Here is an 18,344-nt window from a genome sequence, read left to right as displayed (position 1 = left end):
TCTGGTTCTGTCTACTTGTAATTCACTTGGAACCTTCTATAAATGTGACCTGATTGCAGTTATCAAATGTCAGGTGACTCTGGCAGCCATTTTAAATCTCCAAACAATCAATTTATTTATTTTTTAAAAATATATAAATCTAGAGTACCCAATTAGTTTTTTCCAATTAAGGGGCAATTTAGTGTGGCCAATCCACCTGGACATCTTTGGATTGTGGGGGTGAAACCCACGCAGACACGGGGAGAATGTGCAAACTCCACACGGACAGTGACCCAGAGCCAGGATCGAACCTGGGACCTCGGCGCCGTGAGGCAGAAGTGCTAACCACTGTGCCACCGTGCTGCCCTGAACAGTCAATTTAAAAGAAACATGAGCTTTTTTTACAAAATCAACAATATTATTTTTGTAAACCTTTGTAACACTCGATGAATAAATCGAAAGTTCAGTCAGTTTGTTTATGTGCTGCCACCTTCGAGGATTTGTGTCTATACAACCCAGGCCCCTCTGTTTCTATCCCTTTGTACCATTTAATCCTCACTGTCTCTCCTCACGCGTCAATGTGTTTTTTAATGTTTTTATTGAATTTTTGGTAAACAAAACCGATATAAATATGAACAAACTTGTGGATCCCGGCCTAGAAGTTATGAGTGTTTTTTCTGTTGGGCCTGTTTAAACGGCAGCCCTTCCAGCTCTGCCGGTTCTCCGGGAAGATCTCGCCTCTGCTCAGGTTGAGTTTGTGGCCCGAGGAGGCTCGATACTCTGTCACGAACGCCATGCTGCTTCTCGGGTCCGAGATGTAGAGGAGCAGATCATCCGCGTAGAGCGAGACTCCGTGCTCTCTGCCTCCTCTCCGAATCACTTTCCAATTCTTTGCCCCCCTAAGCGCGATCGCTAGTGGTTTAATCACTAGGGCGAACAGCAGCAGGAATCTCTGCCTTCGCCGCTGTGCAGCTGGATGTATTTAGAGCTGGTGGTGTTTGTCCATACGCTCGCCGTGGGAGCGTTGTGCAGGAGTTTCACCCAGACCGGGAACCCTGTACTGAGCCCGAATCGCACCAGCACCTCGAGGGGGTATTTCTGCTCAACTCTGCCAAAGGCCTTTTCAGCCGACAATCACCTCGGGTATTCTCTCCCCGGATGGGATCATGATCATGTTCAGCCGGTGCCTGATGTTCGATGTTCTCTTATTTAGCAGAAATGCTACCCCCTGACCCTCGTCCCATAGCAGGAATGGTAGGTCGATCCCACCCAGCCCTTCCCTACCCACAGTCCGTGCTGCTCTCTCCCGTTCCATACCCACAGTCCGTGCTGCTCCCGTTCCATACCCACAGTCCGTGCTGCTCTCTCCCGTTCCCTACCCACAGTCCGTGCTGCTCCCGTTCCATACCCACAGTCCGTGCTGCTCTCTCCCGTTCTATACCCACAGTCCGTGCTGCTCCCTCCCGTTCCATACCCACAGTCCGTGCTGCTCCCGTTCCATACCCACAGTCCGTGCTGCTCTCTCCCGTTCCCTACCCACAGTCCGTGCTGCTCCCGTTCCATACCCACAGTCCGTGCTGCTCCCGTTCCCTACCCACAGTCCGTGCTGCTCTCTCCCGTTCCATACCCACAGTCCGTGCTGCTCCCGTTCCATACCCACAGTCCGTGCTGCTCTCTCCCGTTCCATACCCACAGTCCGTGCTGCTCTCTCCCGTTCCATACCCACAGTCCGTGCTGCTCCCGTTCCATACCCACAGTCCGTGCTGCTCCCGTTCCATACCCACAGTCCGTGCTGCTCTCTCCCGTTCCATACCCACAGTCCGTGCTGCTCCCGTTCCATACCCACAGTCCGTGCTGCTCCCGTTCCATACCCACAGTCCGTGCTGCTCCCGTTCCATACCCACAGTCCGTGCTGCTCCCGTTCCCTACCCACAGTCCGTGCTGCTCCCGTTCCATACCCACAGTCCGTGCTGCTCCGTTCCATACCCACAGTCCGTGCTGCTCTCTCCCGTTCCATACCCACAGTCCGTGCTGCTCCCGTTCCATACCCACAGTCCGTGCTGCTCTCTCCCGTTCCATACCCACAGTCTGTGCTGCTCCCGTTCCATACCCACAGTCCGTGCTGCTCTCTCCCGTTCCATACCCACAGTCCGTGCTGCTCCCGTTCCATACCCACAGTCCGTGCTGCTCCCGTTCCATACCCACAGTCCGTGCTGCTCCCGTTCCATACCCACAGTCCGTGCTGCTCCCGTTCCATACCCACAGTCCGTGCTGCTCTCTCCCGTTCCATACCCACAGTCCGTGCTGCTCTCTCCCGTTCCATACCCACAGTCCGTGCTGCTCTCTCCCGTTCCATACCCACAGTCCGTGCTGCTCTCTCCCGTTCCATACCCACAGTCCGTGCTGCTCTCTCCTGTTCCATACCCACAGTCCGTGCTGCTCCCGTTCCATACCCACAGTCCGTGCTGCTCCCGTTCCATACCCACAGTCCGTGCTGCTCCCGTTCCATACCCACAGTCCGTGCTGCTCCCGTTCCATACCCACAGTCCGTGCTGCTCCCGTTCCATACCCACAGTCCGTGCTGCTCCCGTTCCATACCCACAGTCCGTGCTGCTCTCTCCCGTTCCATACCCACAGTCCGTGCTGCTCCCGTTCCATACCCACAGTCCGTGCTGCTCCCGTTCCATACCCACAGTCCGTGCTGCTCTCTCCCGTTCCATACCCACAGTCCGTGCTGCTCCCGTTCCATACCCACAGTCCGTGCTGCTCTCTCCCGTTCCATACCCACAGTCCGTGCTGCTCTCTCCCGTTCCATACCCACAGTCTGTGCTGCTCCCGTTCCATACCCACAGTCCGTGCTGCTCCCTCCCGTTCCATACCCACAGTCCGTGCTGCTCTCTCCCGTTCCATACCCACAGTCCGTGCTGCTCTCTCCCGTTCCATACCCATAGTTGGTGCTGCTCTCTCCCGTTCCATACCCACAGTCCGTGCTGCTCCCGTTCCATACCCACAGTCCGTGCTGCTCCCGTTCCATACCCACAGTCCGTGCTGCTCTCTCCCGTTCCATACCCACAGTCCGTGCTGCTCCCGTTCCATACCCACAGTCCGTGCTGCTCTCTCCCGTTCCATACCCACAGTCGGTGCTGCTCTCTCCCGTTCCATACCCACAGTCCGTGCTGCTCTCTCCCGTTCCATACCCACAGTCTGTGCTGCTCCCGTTCCATACCCACAGTCCGTGCTGCTCTCTCCCGTTCCATACCCACAGTCCGTGCTGCTCTCTCCCGTTCCATACCCACAGTCCGTGCTGCTCCCGTTCCATACCCACAGTCCGTGCTGCTCTCTCCCGTTCCATACCCACAGTCCGTGCTGCTCCCGTTCCATACCCACAGTCCGTGCTGCTCCCGTTCCATACCCACAGTCCGTGCTGCTCTCTCCCGTTCCATACCCACAGTCCGTGCTGCTCCCGTTCCATACCCACAGTCCGTGCTGCTCTCTCCCGTTCCATACCCACAGTCCGTGCTGCTCCCGTTCCATACCCACAGTCCGTGCTGCTCCCGTTCCATACCCACAGTCCGTGCTGCTCCCGTTCCATACCCACAGTCCGTGCTGCTCTCTCCCGTTCCATACCCACAGTCTGTGCTGCTCCCGTTCCATACCCACAGACCGTGCTGCTCCCGTTCCATACCCACAGTCCGTGCTGCTCTCTCCCGTTCCATACCCAGTCCGTGCTGCTCTCTCCCGTTCCATACCCACAGTCCGTGCTGCTCCCGTTCCATACCCACAGTCCGTGCTGCTCCCGTTCCATACCCACAGTCCATGCTGCTCTCTCCCGTTCCATACCCACAGTCCGTGCTGCTCTCTCCCGTTCCCTACCCACAGTCCGTGCTGCTCCCGTTCCATACCCACAGTCCGTGCTGCTCCCGTTCCATACCCACAGTCCGTGCTGCTCTCTCCCGTTCCATACCCACAGTCCGTGCTGCTCCCGTTCCATACCCACAGTCCGTGCTGCTCCCGTTCCATACCCACAGTCCGTGCTGCTCTCTCCCGTTCCATACCCACAGTCCGTGCTGCTCCCGTTCCATACCCACAGTCCGTGCTGCTCCCGTTCCATACCCACAGTCCGTGCTGCTCTCTCCTGTTCCATACCCACAGTCCGTGCTGCTCCCGTTCCATACCCACAGTCCGTGCTGCTCCCGTTCCATACCCACAGTCCGTGCTGCTCCCGTTCCATACCCACAGTCCGTGCTGCTCTCTCCCGTTCCATACCCACAGTCCGTGCTGCTCCCGTTCCATACCCACAGTCCGTGCTGCTCCCGTTCCATACCCACAGTCCGTGCTGCTCTCTCCCGTTCCATACCCACAGTCCGTGCTGCTCCCGTTCCATACCCACAGTCCGTGCTGCTCTCTCCCGTTCCATACCCACAGTCCGTGCTGCTCTCTCCCGTTCCATACCCACAGTCTGTGCTGCTCCCGTTCCATACCCACAGTCCGTGCTGCTCCCTCCCGTTCCATACCCACAGTCCGTGCTGCTCCCTCCCGTTCCATACCCACAGTCCGTGCTGCTCTCTCCCGTTCCATACCCACAGTCCGTGCTGCTCTCTCCCGTTCCATACCCACAGTCCGTGCTGCTCTCTCCCGTTCCATACCCATAGTCGGTGCTGCTCTCTCCCGTTCCATACCCACAGTCCGTGCTGCTCCCGTTCCATACCCACAGTCCCGTGCTGCTCCCGTTCCATACCCACAGTCCGTGCTGCTCTCCTCTCCCGTTCCATACCCACAGTCCGTGCTGCTCCCGTTCCATACCCACAGTCCGTGCTGCTCTCTCCCGTTCCATACCCACAGTCGGTGCTGCTCTCTCCCGTTCCATACCCACAGTCCGTGCTGCTCTCTCCCGTTCCATACCCACAGTCTGTGCTGCTCCCGTTCCATACCCACAGTCCGTGCTGCTCTCTCCCGTTCCATACCCACAGTCCGTGCTGCTCCCGTTCCATACCCACAGTCCGTGCTGCTCTCTCCCGTTCCATACCCACAGTCCGTGCTGCTCCCGTTCCATACCCACAGTCCGTGCTGCTCCCGTTCCATACCCACAGTCCGTGCTGCTCTCTCCCGTTCCATACCCACAGTCCGTGCTGCTCCCGTTCCATACCCACAGTCCGTGCTGCTCTCTCCCGTTCACTACCCACAGTCTGTGCTGCTCCCGTTCCATACCCACAGTCCGTGCTGCTCTCTCCCGTTCCATACCCACAGTCCGTGCTGCTCCCGTTCCATACCCACAGTCCGTGCTGCTCCCGTTCCATACCCACAGTCCGTGCTGCTCTCTCCCGTTCCATACCCACAGTCTGTGCTGCTCCCGTTCCATACCCACAGTCCGTGCTGCTCCCGTTCCATACCCACAGTCCGTGCTGCTCCCGTTCCATACCCACAGTCCGTGCTGCTCCCGTTCCATACCCACAGTCCATGCTGCTCTCTCCCGTTCCATACCCACAGTCCGTGCTGCTCTCTCCCGTTCCCTACCCACAGTCCGTGCTGCTCCCGTTCCATACCCACAGTCCGTGCTGCTCCCGTTCCATACCCACAGTCCGTGCTGCTCCCGTTCCATACCCACAGTCCGTGCTGCTCTCTCCCGTTCCATACCCACAGTCCGTGCTGCTCCCGTTCCATACCCACAGTCCGTGCTGCTCTCTCCCGTTCCATACCCACAGTCCGTGCTGCTCTCTCCCGTTCCATACCCACAGTCCGTGCTGCTCCCGTTCCATACCCACAGTCCGTGCTGCTCTCTCCCGTTCCATACCCACAGTCCGTGCTGCTCCCGTTCCATACCCACAGTCCGTGCTGCTCCCGTTCCATACCCACAGTCCGTGCTGCTCCCGTTCCATACCCACAGTCCGTGCTGCTCTCTCCCGTTCCATACCCACAGTCCGTGCTGCTCTCTCCCGTTCCATACCCACAGTCTGTGCTGCTCCCGTTCCATACCCACAGTCCGTGCTGCTCTCTCCCGTTCCATACCCACAGTCCGTGCTGCTCCCGTTCCATACCCACAGTCCGTGCTGCTCTCTCCCGTTCCATACCCACAGTCCGTGGCTGCTCCCGTTCCATACCCACAGTCCGTGCTGCTCCCGTTCCATACCCACAGTCCGTGCTGCTCTCTCCCGTTCCATACCCACAGTCCGTGCTGCTCCCGTTCCATACCCACAATCCGTGCTGCTCTCTCCCGTTCCATACCCACAGTCGGTGCTGCTCTCTCCCGTTCCATACCCACAGTCCGTGCTGCTCTCTCCCGTTCCATACCCACAGTCTGTGCTGCTCCCGTTCCATACCCACAGTCCGTGCTGCTCTCTCACCGTTCCATACCCACAGTCCGTGCTGCTCCCGTTCCATACCCACAGTCCGTGCTGCTCTCTCCCGTTCCATACCCACAGTCCGTGCTGCTCCCGTTCCATACCCACAGTCCGTGCTGCTCCCGTTCCATACCCACAGTCCGTGCTGCTCTCTCCCGTTCCATACCCACAGTCCGTGCTGCTCCCGTTCCATACCCACAGTCCGTGCTGCTCTCTCCCGTTCCATACCCACAGTCTGTGCTGCTCCCGTTCCATACCCACAGTCCGTGCTGCTCTCTCCCGTTCCATACCCACAGTCCGTGCTGCTCCCGTTCCATACCCACAGTCCGTGCTGCTCCCGTTCCATACCCACAGTCCGTGCTGCTCTCCTCCCGTTCCATACCCACAGTCTGTGCTGCTCCCGTTCCATACCCACAGTCCGTGCTGCTCCCGTTCCATACCCACAGTCCGTGCTGCTCCCGTTCCATACCCACAGTCCGTGCTGCTCCCGTTCCATACCCACAGTCCGTGCTGCTCTCTCCCGTTCCCTACCCACAGTCCGTGCTGCTCCCGTTCCATACCCACAGTCCATGCTGCTCTCTCCCGTTCCATACCCACAGTCCGTGCTGCTCTCTCCCGTTCCCTACCCACAGTCCGTGCTGCTCCCGTTCCATACCCACAGTCCGTGCTGCTCCCGTTCCATACCCACAGTCCGTGCTGCTCCCGTTCCATACCCACAGTCCGTGCTGCTCTCTCCCGTTCCATACCCACAGTCCGTGCTGCTCCCGTTCCATACCCACAGTCCGTGCTGCTCTCTCCCGTTCCATACCCACAGTCCGTGCTGCTCTCATCCCGTTCCATACCCACAGTCCGTGCTGCTCCCGTTCCATACCCACAGTCCGTGCTGCTCTCTCCCGTTCCATACCCACAGTCCGTGCTGCTCCCGTTCCATACCCACAGTCCGTGCTGCTCCCGTTCCATACCCACAGTCCGTGCTGCTCCCGTTCCATACCCACAGTCCGTGCTGCTCTCTCCCGTTCCATACCCACCGTCCGGCTGCTCTCTCCCGTTCCATACCCACCGTCTGTGCTGCTCCCGTTCCATACCCACAGTCCGTGCTGCTCTCTCCCGTTCCATACCCACAGTCCGTGCTGCTCCCGTTCCATACCCACAGTCCGTGCTGCTCTCCTCCCGTTCCATACCCACAGTCCGTGCTGCTCCCGTTCCATACCCACAGTCCGTGCTGCTCCCGTTCCATACCCACAGTCCGTGCTGCTCTCTCCCGTTCCATACCCACAGTCCGTGCTGCTCCCGTTCCATACCCACAGTCCGTGCTGCTCTCTCCCGTTCCATACCCACAGTCTGTGCTGCTCCCGTTCCATACCCACAGTCCGTGCTGCTCTCTCCCGTTCCATACCCACAGTCCGTGCTGCTCCCGTTCCATACCCACAGTCCGTGCTGCTCTCTCCCGTTCCATACCCACAGTCCGTGCTGCTCCCGTTCCATACCCACAGTCCGTGCTGCTCCCGTTCCATACCCACAGTCCGTGCTGCTCTCTCCCGTTCCATACCCACAGTCTGTGCTGCTCCCGGTCCATACCCACAGTCCGTGCTGCTCCCGTTCCATACCCACAGTCCGTGCTGCTCCCGTTCCATACCCACAGTCCGTGCTGCTCCCGTTCCATACCCACAGTCCGTGCTGCTCTCTCCCGTTCCATACCCACAGTCCGTGCTGCTCTCTCCCGTTCCATACCCACAGTCCGTGCTGCTCTCTCCCGTTCCATACCCACAGTCCGTGCTGCTCTCTCCCGTTCCATACCCACAGTCCGTGCTGCTCTCTCCTGTTCCATACCCATAGTCGGTGCTGCTCTCTCAGGTGCACCCCTTGAAGGAAAGCTATGTCAGCTTTCACTGGGCTGCTAAGTCCCTGACGTTCCACATGACTATGCTGATGGGGGTTTTTATTCCCCTTGTTCGGTGCCCTCTGTCGATTTCTTTAAAAAAAAAATTTTGAGTACCCAATTATTTTTTCCAATTAAGGGGCAATTTAGCGTGGCCAATCCACCTACCCTGCACATCTTTTGGGTTGTGGGGGTGTAGCCATCTGAGATGGCCACCTGCAAAGGACCATGGGAATTCTGGCCTGCCCAGAACTCAGACAGATATTGTGTATTTGAAACGCAGGCCATAGAGCTCCAATGAAGAAACCGGTACAGCCACAGACTGATCGGGGCCACTCCCCTTACTCAGAGAGTCCAACTGCCAAGGTCAATGACTGCTGAGGACCCGCCCAGTCGCCAAGGCACCCGCCCCTTTATTGGCCGAAATCGAAGGCAGTGATCGAAGCCTGTCGAACTATTGGGTCTAAGATTAAGGACCGCCCCATAGAGCGCGAAATCCCAGAGGATAAACGAGGACACAGCCATGTGTTCAGCCCCTTCTGGATCCAGCCAGTGCCAGCCCAACTGCAGCATAACGACCAGCCAGCCAAGTTCAAGACCAACGATCACTACCTGATGGATGAGTCCAGCAAAGACAGAGCCACTTTATTCGAACCAGCCACGTGAGATCAAGATAAAGGCCTTATCCACTTGCACAGTGCCGGTTGCCTGAAGTGAAGTATAGGTTATTGTAGCTGATAGGTGTAGTTTAACTTGTAGTATATTGTGTTGCATGTCGAAGTAACCCTTGTGTGTAAATAAACCATCTTTGAACTTGAACTGACTAACTGGTTGTGTGGTTTTTTGACCGATATACGGGAAAGCCTTGTGGTTCAGTCAGAGAAATAGAAACACCCACAGTATTGGGGATGCTGTTGGGACATCGCATCATATCATAAAAATAGCCTCAGTATCATATTGGCGATTGTAAAGAGCAACATTATTGATGACGCTGGCGGGATAGTGTTCTGATTGGCAACGGGTGAAACCCACGCAGACACGGGGAGAATGTGCAAACTCCTCACAGGCAGTGGCCCAGGGCCGGGATTCGAACCCGGGCCCTCAGCGCCGTAGGCAGCAATGCTAACCACTGTGCCGCCCCTCTGTCGATATCTGATGGGTTGGGGAAGCTGTCCCTTCCCAACAGGTTACCCCCAGCATTTGGGTCACCCACAGTCTGTGGGGTTCCTACCTTCAATCTCCTCTGGTAGGCCCACAATTCGGAAGTTCTGCCGCCTCGACTGGTTCTCCTGATCCTCAGCTTGCCCTCTTCTGTGTCTTGTTAGTGGTGTGGGGATGATTTGTGTTGTTTGTGGACGTTTTTCGGGCAAAAAGTACCTATTTTTCAGGTTCGTGTGAGGAGAGCCACCTAATGTGCGACGTCTCAGCACATTCCCCTCACCCGCCTCACAGTGTTAAACTGTATCTGCTGTGTGTTTGCCCATTTCCTCAGTCTGCCTCTCTCCTCCTGAAGTCGGCTAACCAAATTCCCAAGTTTGGAGTTGTCTGCAAACTGGGAAGTGATGTGTTGCAACCCAGGTGCTGGTCTATTAACAGAAATCCAGGCACATTCTGAACAATTTTCTGCAGTTCTGAGGTTCTGTGCTATTTGTGTTTACGACGGAGCGCTCATTCTTCCTCAGGTGTTGGATGAGATTTCATCGCAGGAGAAGAACATCGACCTGCTGCAAAAGGCCATCGTGGACGAGGAAGGGCCCATGATGGTGGCTCAGACACGCCTGGACTCGCGGACTAACCGGCCGAACGTGGAGCTGGTCCGAGACCCAGCACAATATCGGCTGCTCAGTGAAGTGAAAGAGATAACGGATAATGTGAGCAGGTGAGTTACCCGGGGGGGGGGGGGGGGGGGGGGGGGGGGGGGGGGGGAGCTGTCAGAGGGTGAGGGAGACATTTGCATTGATCCCCATAGTGCAAAAACAGCAGCAAAATGTAACAAGCTCTGGACCATTATAGGAAGGCGGTGATAATCGTATGGCACAGAATGGAGGCCATTCGGACCCTCAGAAAGAACTATCCCAGCGGCCCCGCCCTCCTAGACCCTTTCTCCGTAGCCCTGCGAATGGTTCCTGAGTTGCAGAGGGAGGGAAGGCAGGTTATAAGTGTCTTGTTATGCTCTTGGCGTAGCGTAAGCGGCTTCCTTGATGTTCACTCTGACAAAGGAAGGTTCAGACATAGAGATAGCTTTAACACGTTTATTAAACTATTTACAATTCTCCTGCTCAGATTCGCCTCTACTGTTAATCCTTCTATAGCTACTCAGGCTGACGAACCAGTCTGCTACAATCCACGTGGTGGGTGTGATATTGAATCAACCCTGTGTCTGTACTCACTGAGTGTCTCCACTGGAAAGAGGAAGATCATGTGTGCTGTGTCCTTTATACATGGGTTGGTGTAATGCCCCCCTGTGGCAGTGTCACCTCTGTGTGTATCGTGAATGCCCATTGGTCTTGTCCAATCTTACTGATCTATTGGTTGTCTGTGTGTCATGTCTCTGGTGCTCCCTCTAGTGTCTAGCTAGTTTACGTGTACTTACATTAACCCCTTGTGTATCTACAGTGATGCATATCACCACAATAAGGAGGATATCAATAGTTTACAGGTAGATAGTGACAGGCTCAGTGAGTGGACAGAAAATTGACAGATTAATTCAATGTATCTAACCTCGTGCTGTACCTGTCCTGGCAGTGTTTGATGGGGACAGTGTAGAGGGAGCTTTACTCTGTATCTAACCCCGTGCTGTACCTGTCCTGGCAGTGTTTGATGGGGACAGTGTAGAGGGAGCTTTACTCTGTATCTAACCCCGTGCTGTACCTGTCCTGGCAGTGTTTGATGGGGACAGTGTAGAGGGAGCTTTACTCTGTATCTAACCTCGTGCTGTATCTGTCCTGGGAGTGTTTGATGGGGACAGTGTGGAGGGAGCTTTACTCTGCATCTAACCCCGTGCTGTATCTGTCCTGGGAGTGTTTGATGGGGACAGTATAGAGGGAGCTTCACTCTGTATCTAACCCCGTGCTGTACCTGTCCTGGGAGTGTTTGATGGGGACAGTGTAGAGGGAGCTTTACTCTGTATCTAACCCCGTGCTGTATCTGTCCTGGGAGTGTTTGATGGGGCAGTGTAGAGGAAGCTTTACTCTGTATCTAACCCCGTGTTGGAATTACATTGGACCAGTGTTTAATTGTCTAGGGAGGGAATCTCCCACTTTGTTAAAACATAACAGTGAGGTTGACATGTTTTTCTGCACAGGCTGCGAGAGACCCTGGGTGAGGCCCAGGCCGAGCTGAGGGGCTTGCGACGGAATCAGTTGGCCCTGGAGGAGGAGATTGAAATCAAGACCAACAGCTTGTACATTGATGATGTTCAATGTATGAATCTGAGGAACTCCATTTCCGTCAATCACTTCTAGGACTGCACAGCTCAGAGACTGTCGGCACAGTGTAAGGAAAATGCTTTCATGTACCATAAATCACTCTTTATCACACAAGTGTTTTAGTTTTATTTCTTTATCTTTGCTGGTTGGCTTCACTCCTTCCTGATGTATCTATGTATAACTGTCAGAAATAGTAATAAATCCTTTTAAAATAACATTTCATGGCTTTTCATTCTTCTGTGTGGAAACACAAGGGCAATTAGGGATGGGCAACAAACATCCCCTAGCACAAATAAGGAGAAGCTTCTTCAGACGGTTGTGAATTTTTGGAATTCGCAAAGCCAGAGGGTTGTGGATATTCTGTCAGGAATAAGGGAGATGAACTTCGAGCATGGATCAGTACTTGGAACTACGATGTTGTGGCCATTACGGAGACATGGGTTTCACAGGGGCAGGGTTGGTTGTTAGATATTTTCAGAAGAATAGGGAGGGAGGTAAAAGAGGAGGGGGAGTGGCACTGTTAATTAGGGACTGTATCACAGCTGCAGGAAAGGAGGTAGTCGAGGAGGGTTTGACTCCTGAGTCAGCATGGGTGGAAGTCAGAAACAAGAAAGGAGCAGTCACTTTATTGGGAGTTTTCTATGGACCCCCCAATAGCAGCAGAGAGAGGAACAGATTGGGCGGCAGATCTTGGAAAAGTGCAGAAGTAACAGAGTTGTTGTCATGGGTGACTTCTACTTCCCTAATATTGACTGGAACCTCCTTAGTGCAAATGGTTTGGATGGAGCAGATTTTGTCAGGTGTGTACAGGAAGGATTCCTGACTCAATATGTAGATAGGCCGACTCGGGGGGAGGCCATATTGGACTTGGTGCTCGGCAATGAACCAGGCCAGGTATCAGATGTCTCGGTGGGAGAGCATTTCAGTGACAGTGACCACAATTCCTTGACCTTTACCATAGTCACAGAGAGGGACAGGAACACACAGTATGGGAAGGTATTTAATTGGGGGAGGGGAAATTGTACTGCTGTTAGACAGGAGCTGAGGAGCATAAAGTGGGAACAATTGTTCTCAGGGAAATGCACAACAGTAATGTGGGGATTGTTTAAGGAGCACTTGCTGCGAGTGCCGGACAGTTTTGTCCCACTGAGACGAGGAAGGAATGGTAAGGTGAAGGAGCCTTGGGTGACAAGAGAAGTGGAGCTTCTAGTCAAGAGGAAGAAGGAAGCTTACGTAAGGTTGAAGCAAGGATCTGACTCGGCTCTGGAGGGTTACAAGGTAGCCAGGAAGGAACTCAAAAATGGACTGAGGAGAGCTAGAAGGGAGCATGAAAAAGCCCTGGTGGGAAGAATTAGGGAAAACCCAAGGCATTCCACACTTATGTGAGAAATAAGAGGATGGTCAGAGTAGGAGTAGGGCCAATCAGGGATAGTGGAGGGAACTTGTGCCTAGAGTCTGAGGAGATGGAGGAGGCCCTAAATGAATATTTTGCTTCAGTTTTCACTAGAGAGAGGGACCTTGTTACCCATGAGGACAGTGTGAACCAGCTAAAATAGACTCAAACAGGTTGATATGAAGGAGGATGTGCTGGAAATTTTGAAAAGCATCAGGATAGATAAGTCCCCTGGGCCTGATGGGATATACCCAAGGTTACTACGGGAAGCGAGGGAGGAGATTGCTGCACCGTTGGCGATGATCTTTGCATCCTCACTCTCCACTGGAGTAGTACCGGATGATTGGAGGGAGGTGAATGTTGTTCCCCTTTTCAAGAAAGGGAATAGGGAAATCCCTGGGAATTACAGACCCATCAGTCTTACGTCTGTGGTGGGCAAAATATTGGAAAGGATTCTGAGAGATAGGATTGATGATTATTTCAAAAACATAGTTTGATTAAAGATAGACAGCATTGCTCTGTGAGGGGCAGGTCATGCCTCACAAGCCTCATTGAATTCTTTGAGGATGTGACGAGACATATTGATGAAGGTCGGGCAGTGGATGTGGTTTTATATGGATTTCAGTCAGGCATTTGATAAGGTTCCCCATGGTTGGCTCATTCAGAAAGTTAGGGGGCATGGGATACAGGGAAATTTGGCTGTCTGGATACAGAATTGGTTGGCCAAAAGAAGACAACGAGTGGTACCGAATGGAACCCTGAGGAAGTGGTAGAGGCGTCCATCTGCCTCAAACGCAGTGTACTTTCGATCACTCGCACGGATGGGGAGCTGGTGGTAGACGGACTTAAGGTCCACCGCGGAGAAGACTTTGTACTTCGCGATCCTGTTAACCAGGTCGGAAATTCGGGGGAGAGGATACGCGTCCAGCTGCGTAAACCTGTTGATGGTCTGACCATCCGGTTTTTCTCCCCAGTCCAAACTACCAGCACTTGGGCTCACCAGGGACTGTTGCTGGCCTCGATAACTCCTTCCTTAAGGAGCCTCTGGACCTCGGACCCGATGAAGGTCCGGTCCTGGGCACTGTATCGTCTGCTCCTAGTGGCGACAGGTTTACAATCTGGGGTGAGATTAGCAAATAAGGAAGGGGGGTCCACTTTGAGGGATGCGAGGCTGCAGACAGTAAGGGGCCCCCGAATTGAAAGGTTAAGCTCTGCAGGTTGCACTGGAAATCCAGGCCCAAGAGTGCCGGAGTGCATAGACGGGGGAGAATGAGGAGTTTGAAGTTTTTGAAAACCCTCCCCTGGACTGTGAGGTCCGCTATGCAGCACCCGGTGATTTGGACGGAGTGCGAACCCGAGGCCAATTCAATCTTATGCTTAACTGGATGGATGGGGAACACGCAGGCATCTCGTTTTGTGTCCGTTGAGCTGGATCGTTGTCGTAGTCTTGGCGAGCGAGCGTGGTCGCGACTGGTCGAGTGTGATGGAAGCAAGTCGTGGCGTGAGTTCCAGGTCATCCTCGGTGGCAGAGTAATCGCTGGCAGGGCCTTCCGTGTTGGCCCAAGATGGCGGCGCCCAGAACCCGCACATGGAGCCGGGGCCCCAAGATTGCGGCGCCCATGGCCAGCACATGGCGTCCGGGGCCCAAGATGGCAGCGCCCGTGGGAACCTCGTGGCGGCTGGGGGCAGTGTCAGCGGCGTCTGCTGGCTGGTCGGGGCAGCTGGGAGCGAGGGTCGGGAGGACCGTGGGGCCATTGCGGGGGGCCGGGAGGTGGGGCCGGAGAGGTTGGTGCGCAGCGCTGGGCCCTAGGGGGGCCCGGGGGGGGGGGGGGGGGGATCCGCGGTCGCTGTGCGGAACAGCAGTGACCGACTTGGTCTTGCAGACCACTGCGTAGTGGCCCTTCTTCCCGCAGCTCTTGCACAGAGCGGAATGGGCCGGGCAGCACGAGTGCTTGGAGAGGCCACAAAAATAGCAACGGGGCCCCGCTAGTTTGTCGGAGCGACCCGCAGCGCAGGCCTGGGGGGGGTCGGAGCGACCCGTAGCGCAGGCCTGGGGTGGGTCAGGGTCAGCGGAGGACGGGGGTGGCGCATGCCATGAAGTCGAGGGGGTTGCTGCGCGGCCGGGGGCGTATGCGCGGGCTTTCAGGTCAGCAACCTCCAGGGAGGTTGCAAGGGTCCGTGCCTCAGCTCGGCTGAGGGTGTTCTTCTCCAGCAATCGTTGGCGGAGAGAGGAGGATTGCATGCCGGCAACATAAGCGTCTCTGATTAGAAGTTCCATGTGCTCAGTCGCTGAAACTTGGAGACACGCGCAAGTTCTCCCTAGAGCTGCGAGGGCCTGGTAAAACTCATCGAGTGACTCACCAGGGAACTTGTCTAGTCGTCAGGAGATGCCGTGCGTATACTTCGTTGACCGGCCGGAGAAAGTGTCCGTTGAGAATCTCCATGGCCACATCAAAATCGCTTTCATCCTCAATCATTGAATATACCGCTGTGCCCATGCGTGAGTGGAGGATGTGGAGTTTCTGCTCCTTGGTGGGCTTGCCGGCTGCAGTTATCAGGTAACTGTTGAAACACGCCTGCCAGTGTTTAAAGATTGCAGGCGCATTTGCAGCATGCGGGCTGGTACGGAGGCAGTCAGGCTTGATGCGAAGCTCCATTCCAAAATTCTAGCTGATTAAATTGATGTACCATCAATTGGACTCGAGACACGATGAAGATCCAAACTGTGGCTTTAATCAGCTAGTTGTTAGCCCGGTGTTCGACTACAGAGAAAGGCCGACCGCCGGGAACTCTGGGTACTTATACCCCGCCTCAGAGGCGGGGTCTACTTGCCTCTCAACCAATTGGTGAGCAGTCACATGACTAGTCCCAGCCAATCGGGCAAGAGGCACATGACCAGCCAGAGCCAATGGGAAACCAATGCTCTGCACCAATGGCAGTGCTCACATTCATACCACCACAGACACGAAGGTTGGGGGAGTTGTAGATAGTGTCTCGGGCTGTTGTGGGTTACAACAGGACATTGACAGGATGCAGAGCTGGGCTGAGAAGTGGCAGATGGAGTTCAACCTTGATAAATATGAAGCGATTCATTTTGGAAGGTCGAATGTGAATGCTGAATGCAAAGGCATGATTCTTGGAAGTGTGGAGGAACAGAGGGATCTTGGGGTCCACGTACATAGATCCCTCAAAGTTGCCACCCAGGTTGATTGGGGTTGTTAAGAAGGGGTACGGTGTGTTCGCTTTCATTAACAGGGGGATTGAGTTTAAGAGCCGCGAGGTTTTGTTGCAGCTTTATAAAACTCTCGTTAGACCACACTTGGAATATTGTGTCCAGTTCTGGTCGCCTCATTATAGGAAGGATGTGGATGCTTTGGAGAGGGTACAGAGGAGATTTACCAGGATGCTGCCTGGACTGGAGGGCCTGTCTGATGAAGAAAGGTTGAGGGAGCTAGGGCTTTTCTCACTGGAGCGAAGAAGGCAGAGAGTGACTTGATAGAGGTGTACAAGGTGATGAGGGGCATGGATAGAGTGGATAGCCAGAGACTTTTCCCCAGGGTGGAGATGGCTGTCACGAGGGGATATAATTTTAAGGTGATTGGAGGAAGGTATAGGGAGATGTCAGAGGTAGGTTCTTTACACAGAGAGTGGTGGGTGTGTGGAATGCACTGCCAGCAGAGGTGGTGGAGTCAGAGTTATTAGGGACATTTAAGCGACTCTCAGACAGGCCCATGGACAGCAGTAAATTGAAGGGGTGTAGGTTAGGTTGATCTTAGATTAGGATAAATGGTTGGCACAACATTGTGGGCTGAAGGGCCTGTACTGTGCTGTACTGTTCTATGTCGAGGGTGAGAGGTACCCAACCAGACAGTGAGTCCCGGACACCAGAGGCTTCAGCACCACGGAGACAGCAGCCAACACCCAAGGACTGGGCCTCAGCACTGGTGACACCCAGGGTGGGTGTGTGGACCAGGGAGGGTACCTGTGCCTGGTCCAGGTAATGTTACCAGCGGGTGACTGGGGTACAGGGCCTGGGGTTTGGTGCCTGGGGGCTCCCACTGTGGGGTGGGGGGGGGGTGGGGGTGGTGCGTGTGCAGGATGTGTTGGATGGCATCATGAGGGATGGCAGAGGATGAGGGGGGAGCCGCGGGTGGGACCCCATGGGGGATCTGGAGGGTGCTGTTGCCACCCCATTGGTATCTAGTGCTCCCTCCTCCCGGGCCCTGCAGGACAGAGGGGCAGCCGGATTCAGCTCCGGGTGCCCCTGCGTTACTTGGCTCTGCCAGCCCTGGCAGCCCCCCCCATGGCATTGATGCCCCTCTGTGACTGGGCCATGCTCTGCAGCAACTGCGTCAAGGACACGTCCCCGGCCACTCGGACATGCTGCCGATGTTCTCACCCATGGACTGAGCCTTGGACACCTTCACTCATGGTGCTGGCATCGTGCTCCAGGCTCTCCACTGCGGTCGCCACCCTGGCAGTGTTGGCCTCTGTGCCAAGCATCCTATAGGAGGATGGACATGTGGTCAGTGGTCGAGAAGGATCAGTATTCTGGAATGAACAGCACACGTGACATCTGGGTGGGGGTCGGTGGATTCTCACCATAGGCCAATCACGACGGTGGCCGATCTGTCCTCGGCTCCGACCGCGACCTCCAGGGCCCGTTCCTCGTTGGGTGGGGGGGGGGGGGGGGGGGGGAGAGAGACTCTGCTGCCCGTCTGGCCCCTCTCCCTGCTGTTGTGGGCCGACTTCTGCCGGGACACAGAGATGGGAACCGTGACCCACAAGCTTCATGCATCATGGGCATGGGGGGCATCGGGTGGGGAGGTGGGGCGGGCAACAGGTATTCCTCAGCTTTTTGTGGGACTGGGGGTCCTCCTGGTCACACTCCCCGCCCTGCCATTTCCTCCCAGGCTGCCCCATAACGCAGACTCTTAATAACATTACTGCAACAGATAGATACATTGATATATATGACAATCAATATATACATTTCATCACAGAGCGACCAGACAATTTGATTTGTGATGTTGGTTAAATATTAAGCAGGACTCTGGGGAGAAATGTCGCTGCTCTTTATCCAATAGTGGGGTAGGGAATCTCTCTGCCCGCTCAGAAGGCAGACAGGGCCTCAGTTTAATGTCCAGTCTGACGGTGCAGAAATCTCTCAGCACTGGACTCAGAAACTCATCTTAATTCTTGTGCTCAAGTCTCTGGTGTGGAACTCGAAATCACCATAACACATAGGAGCAGAATTAGGCCACTCGGCCCATCGGGTCCACTCCGCCATTCTATCATGGCTGATATTTTCCTCATCCCCATTCTCC

At 55.2% G+C, this 18,344-nt stretch overlaps 1 protein-coding gene across 1 annotated transcript in view; it reads left to right on the top strand.

Annotated features, from left to right (window-relative positions):
• The window catches only part of tekt1 (tektin 1), a 45,058-nt gene extending 33,219 nt beyond the window's left edge, over positions 1 to 11,839 (top strand). Inside the window, exons 7-8 of the mRNA XM_038814845.1 lie at positions 9,879 to 10,075; positions 11,501 to 11,839. Coding sequence (XP_038670773.1) covers positions 9,879 to 10,075; positions 11,501 to 11,660 — 357 coding nt within the window. The 3' untranslated portion in view covers positions 11,661 to 11,839. The remainder of the gene's footprint in view (positions 1 to 9,878; positions 10,076 to 11,500) is intronic.
• Positions 11,840 to 18,344: the final 6,505 nt, after the last annotated feature.

Source organism: Scyliorhinus canicula, chromosome 12, assembly GCF_902713615.1.
Source record: "Scyliorhinus canicula chromosome 12, sScyCan1.1, whole genome shotgun sequence".
In the NCBI taxonomy this organism is placed as follows: Eukaryota; Metazoa; Chordata; class Chondrichthyes; order Carcharhiniformes; family Scyliorhinidae; genus Scyliorhinus; species Scyliorhinus canicula.
This window is presented reverse-complemented; position numbering and strand designations above follow the sequence as displayed.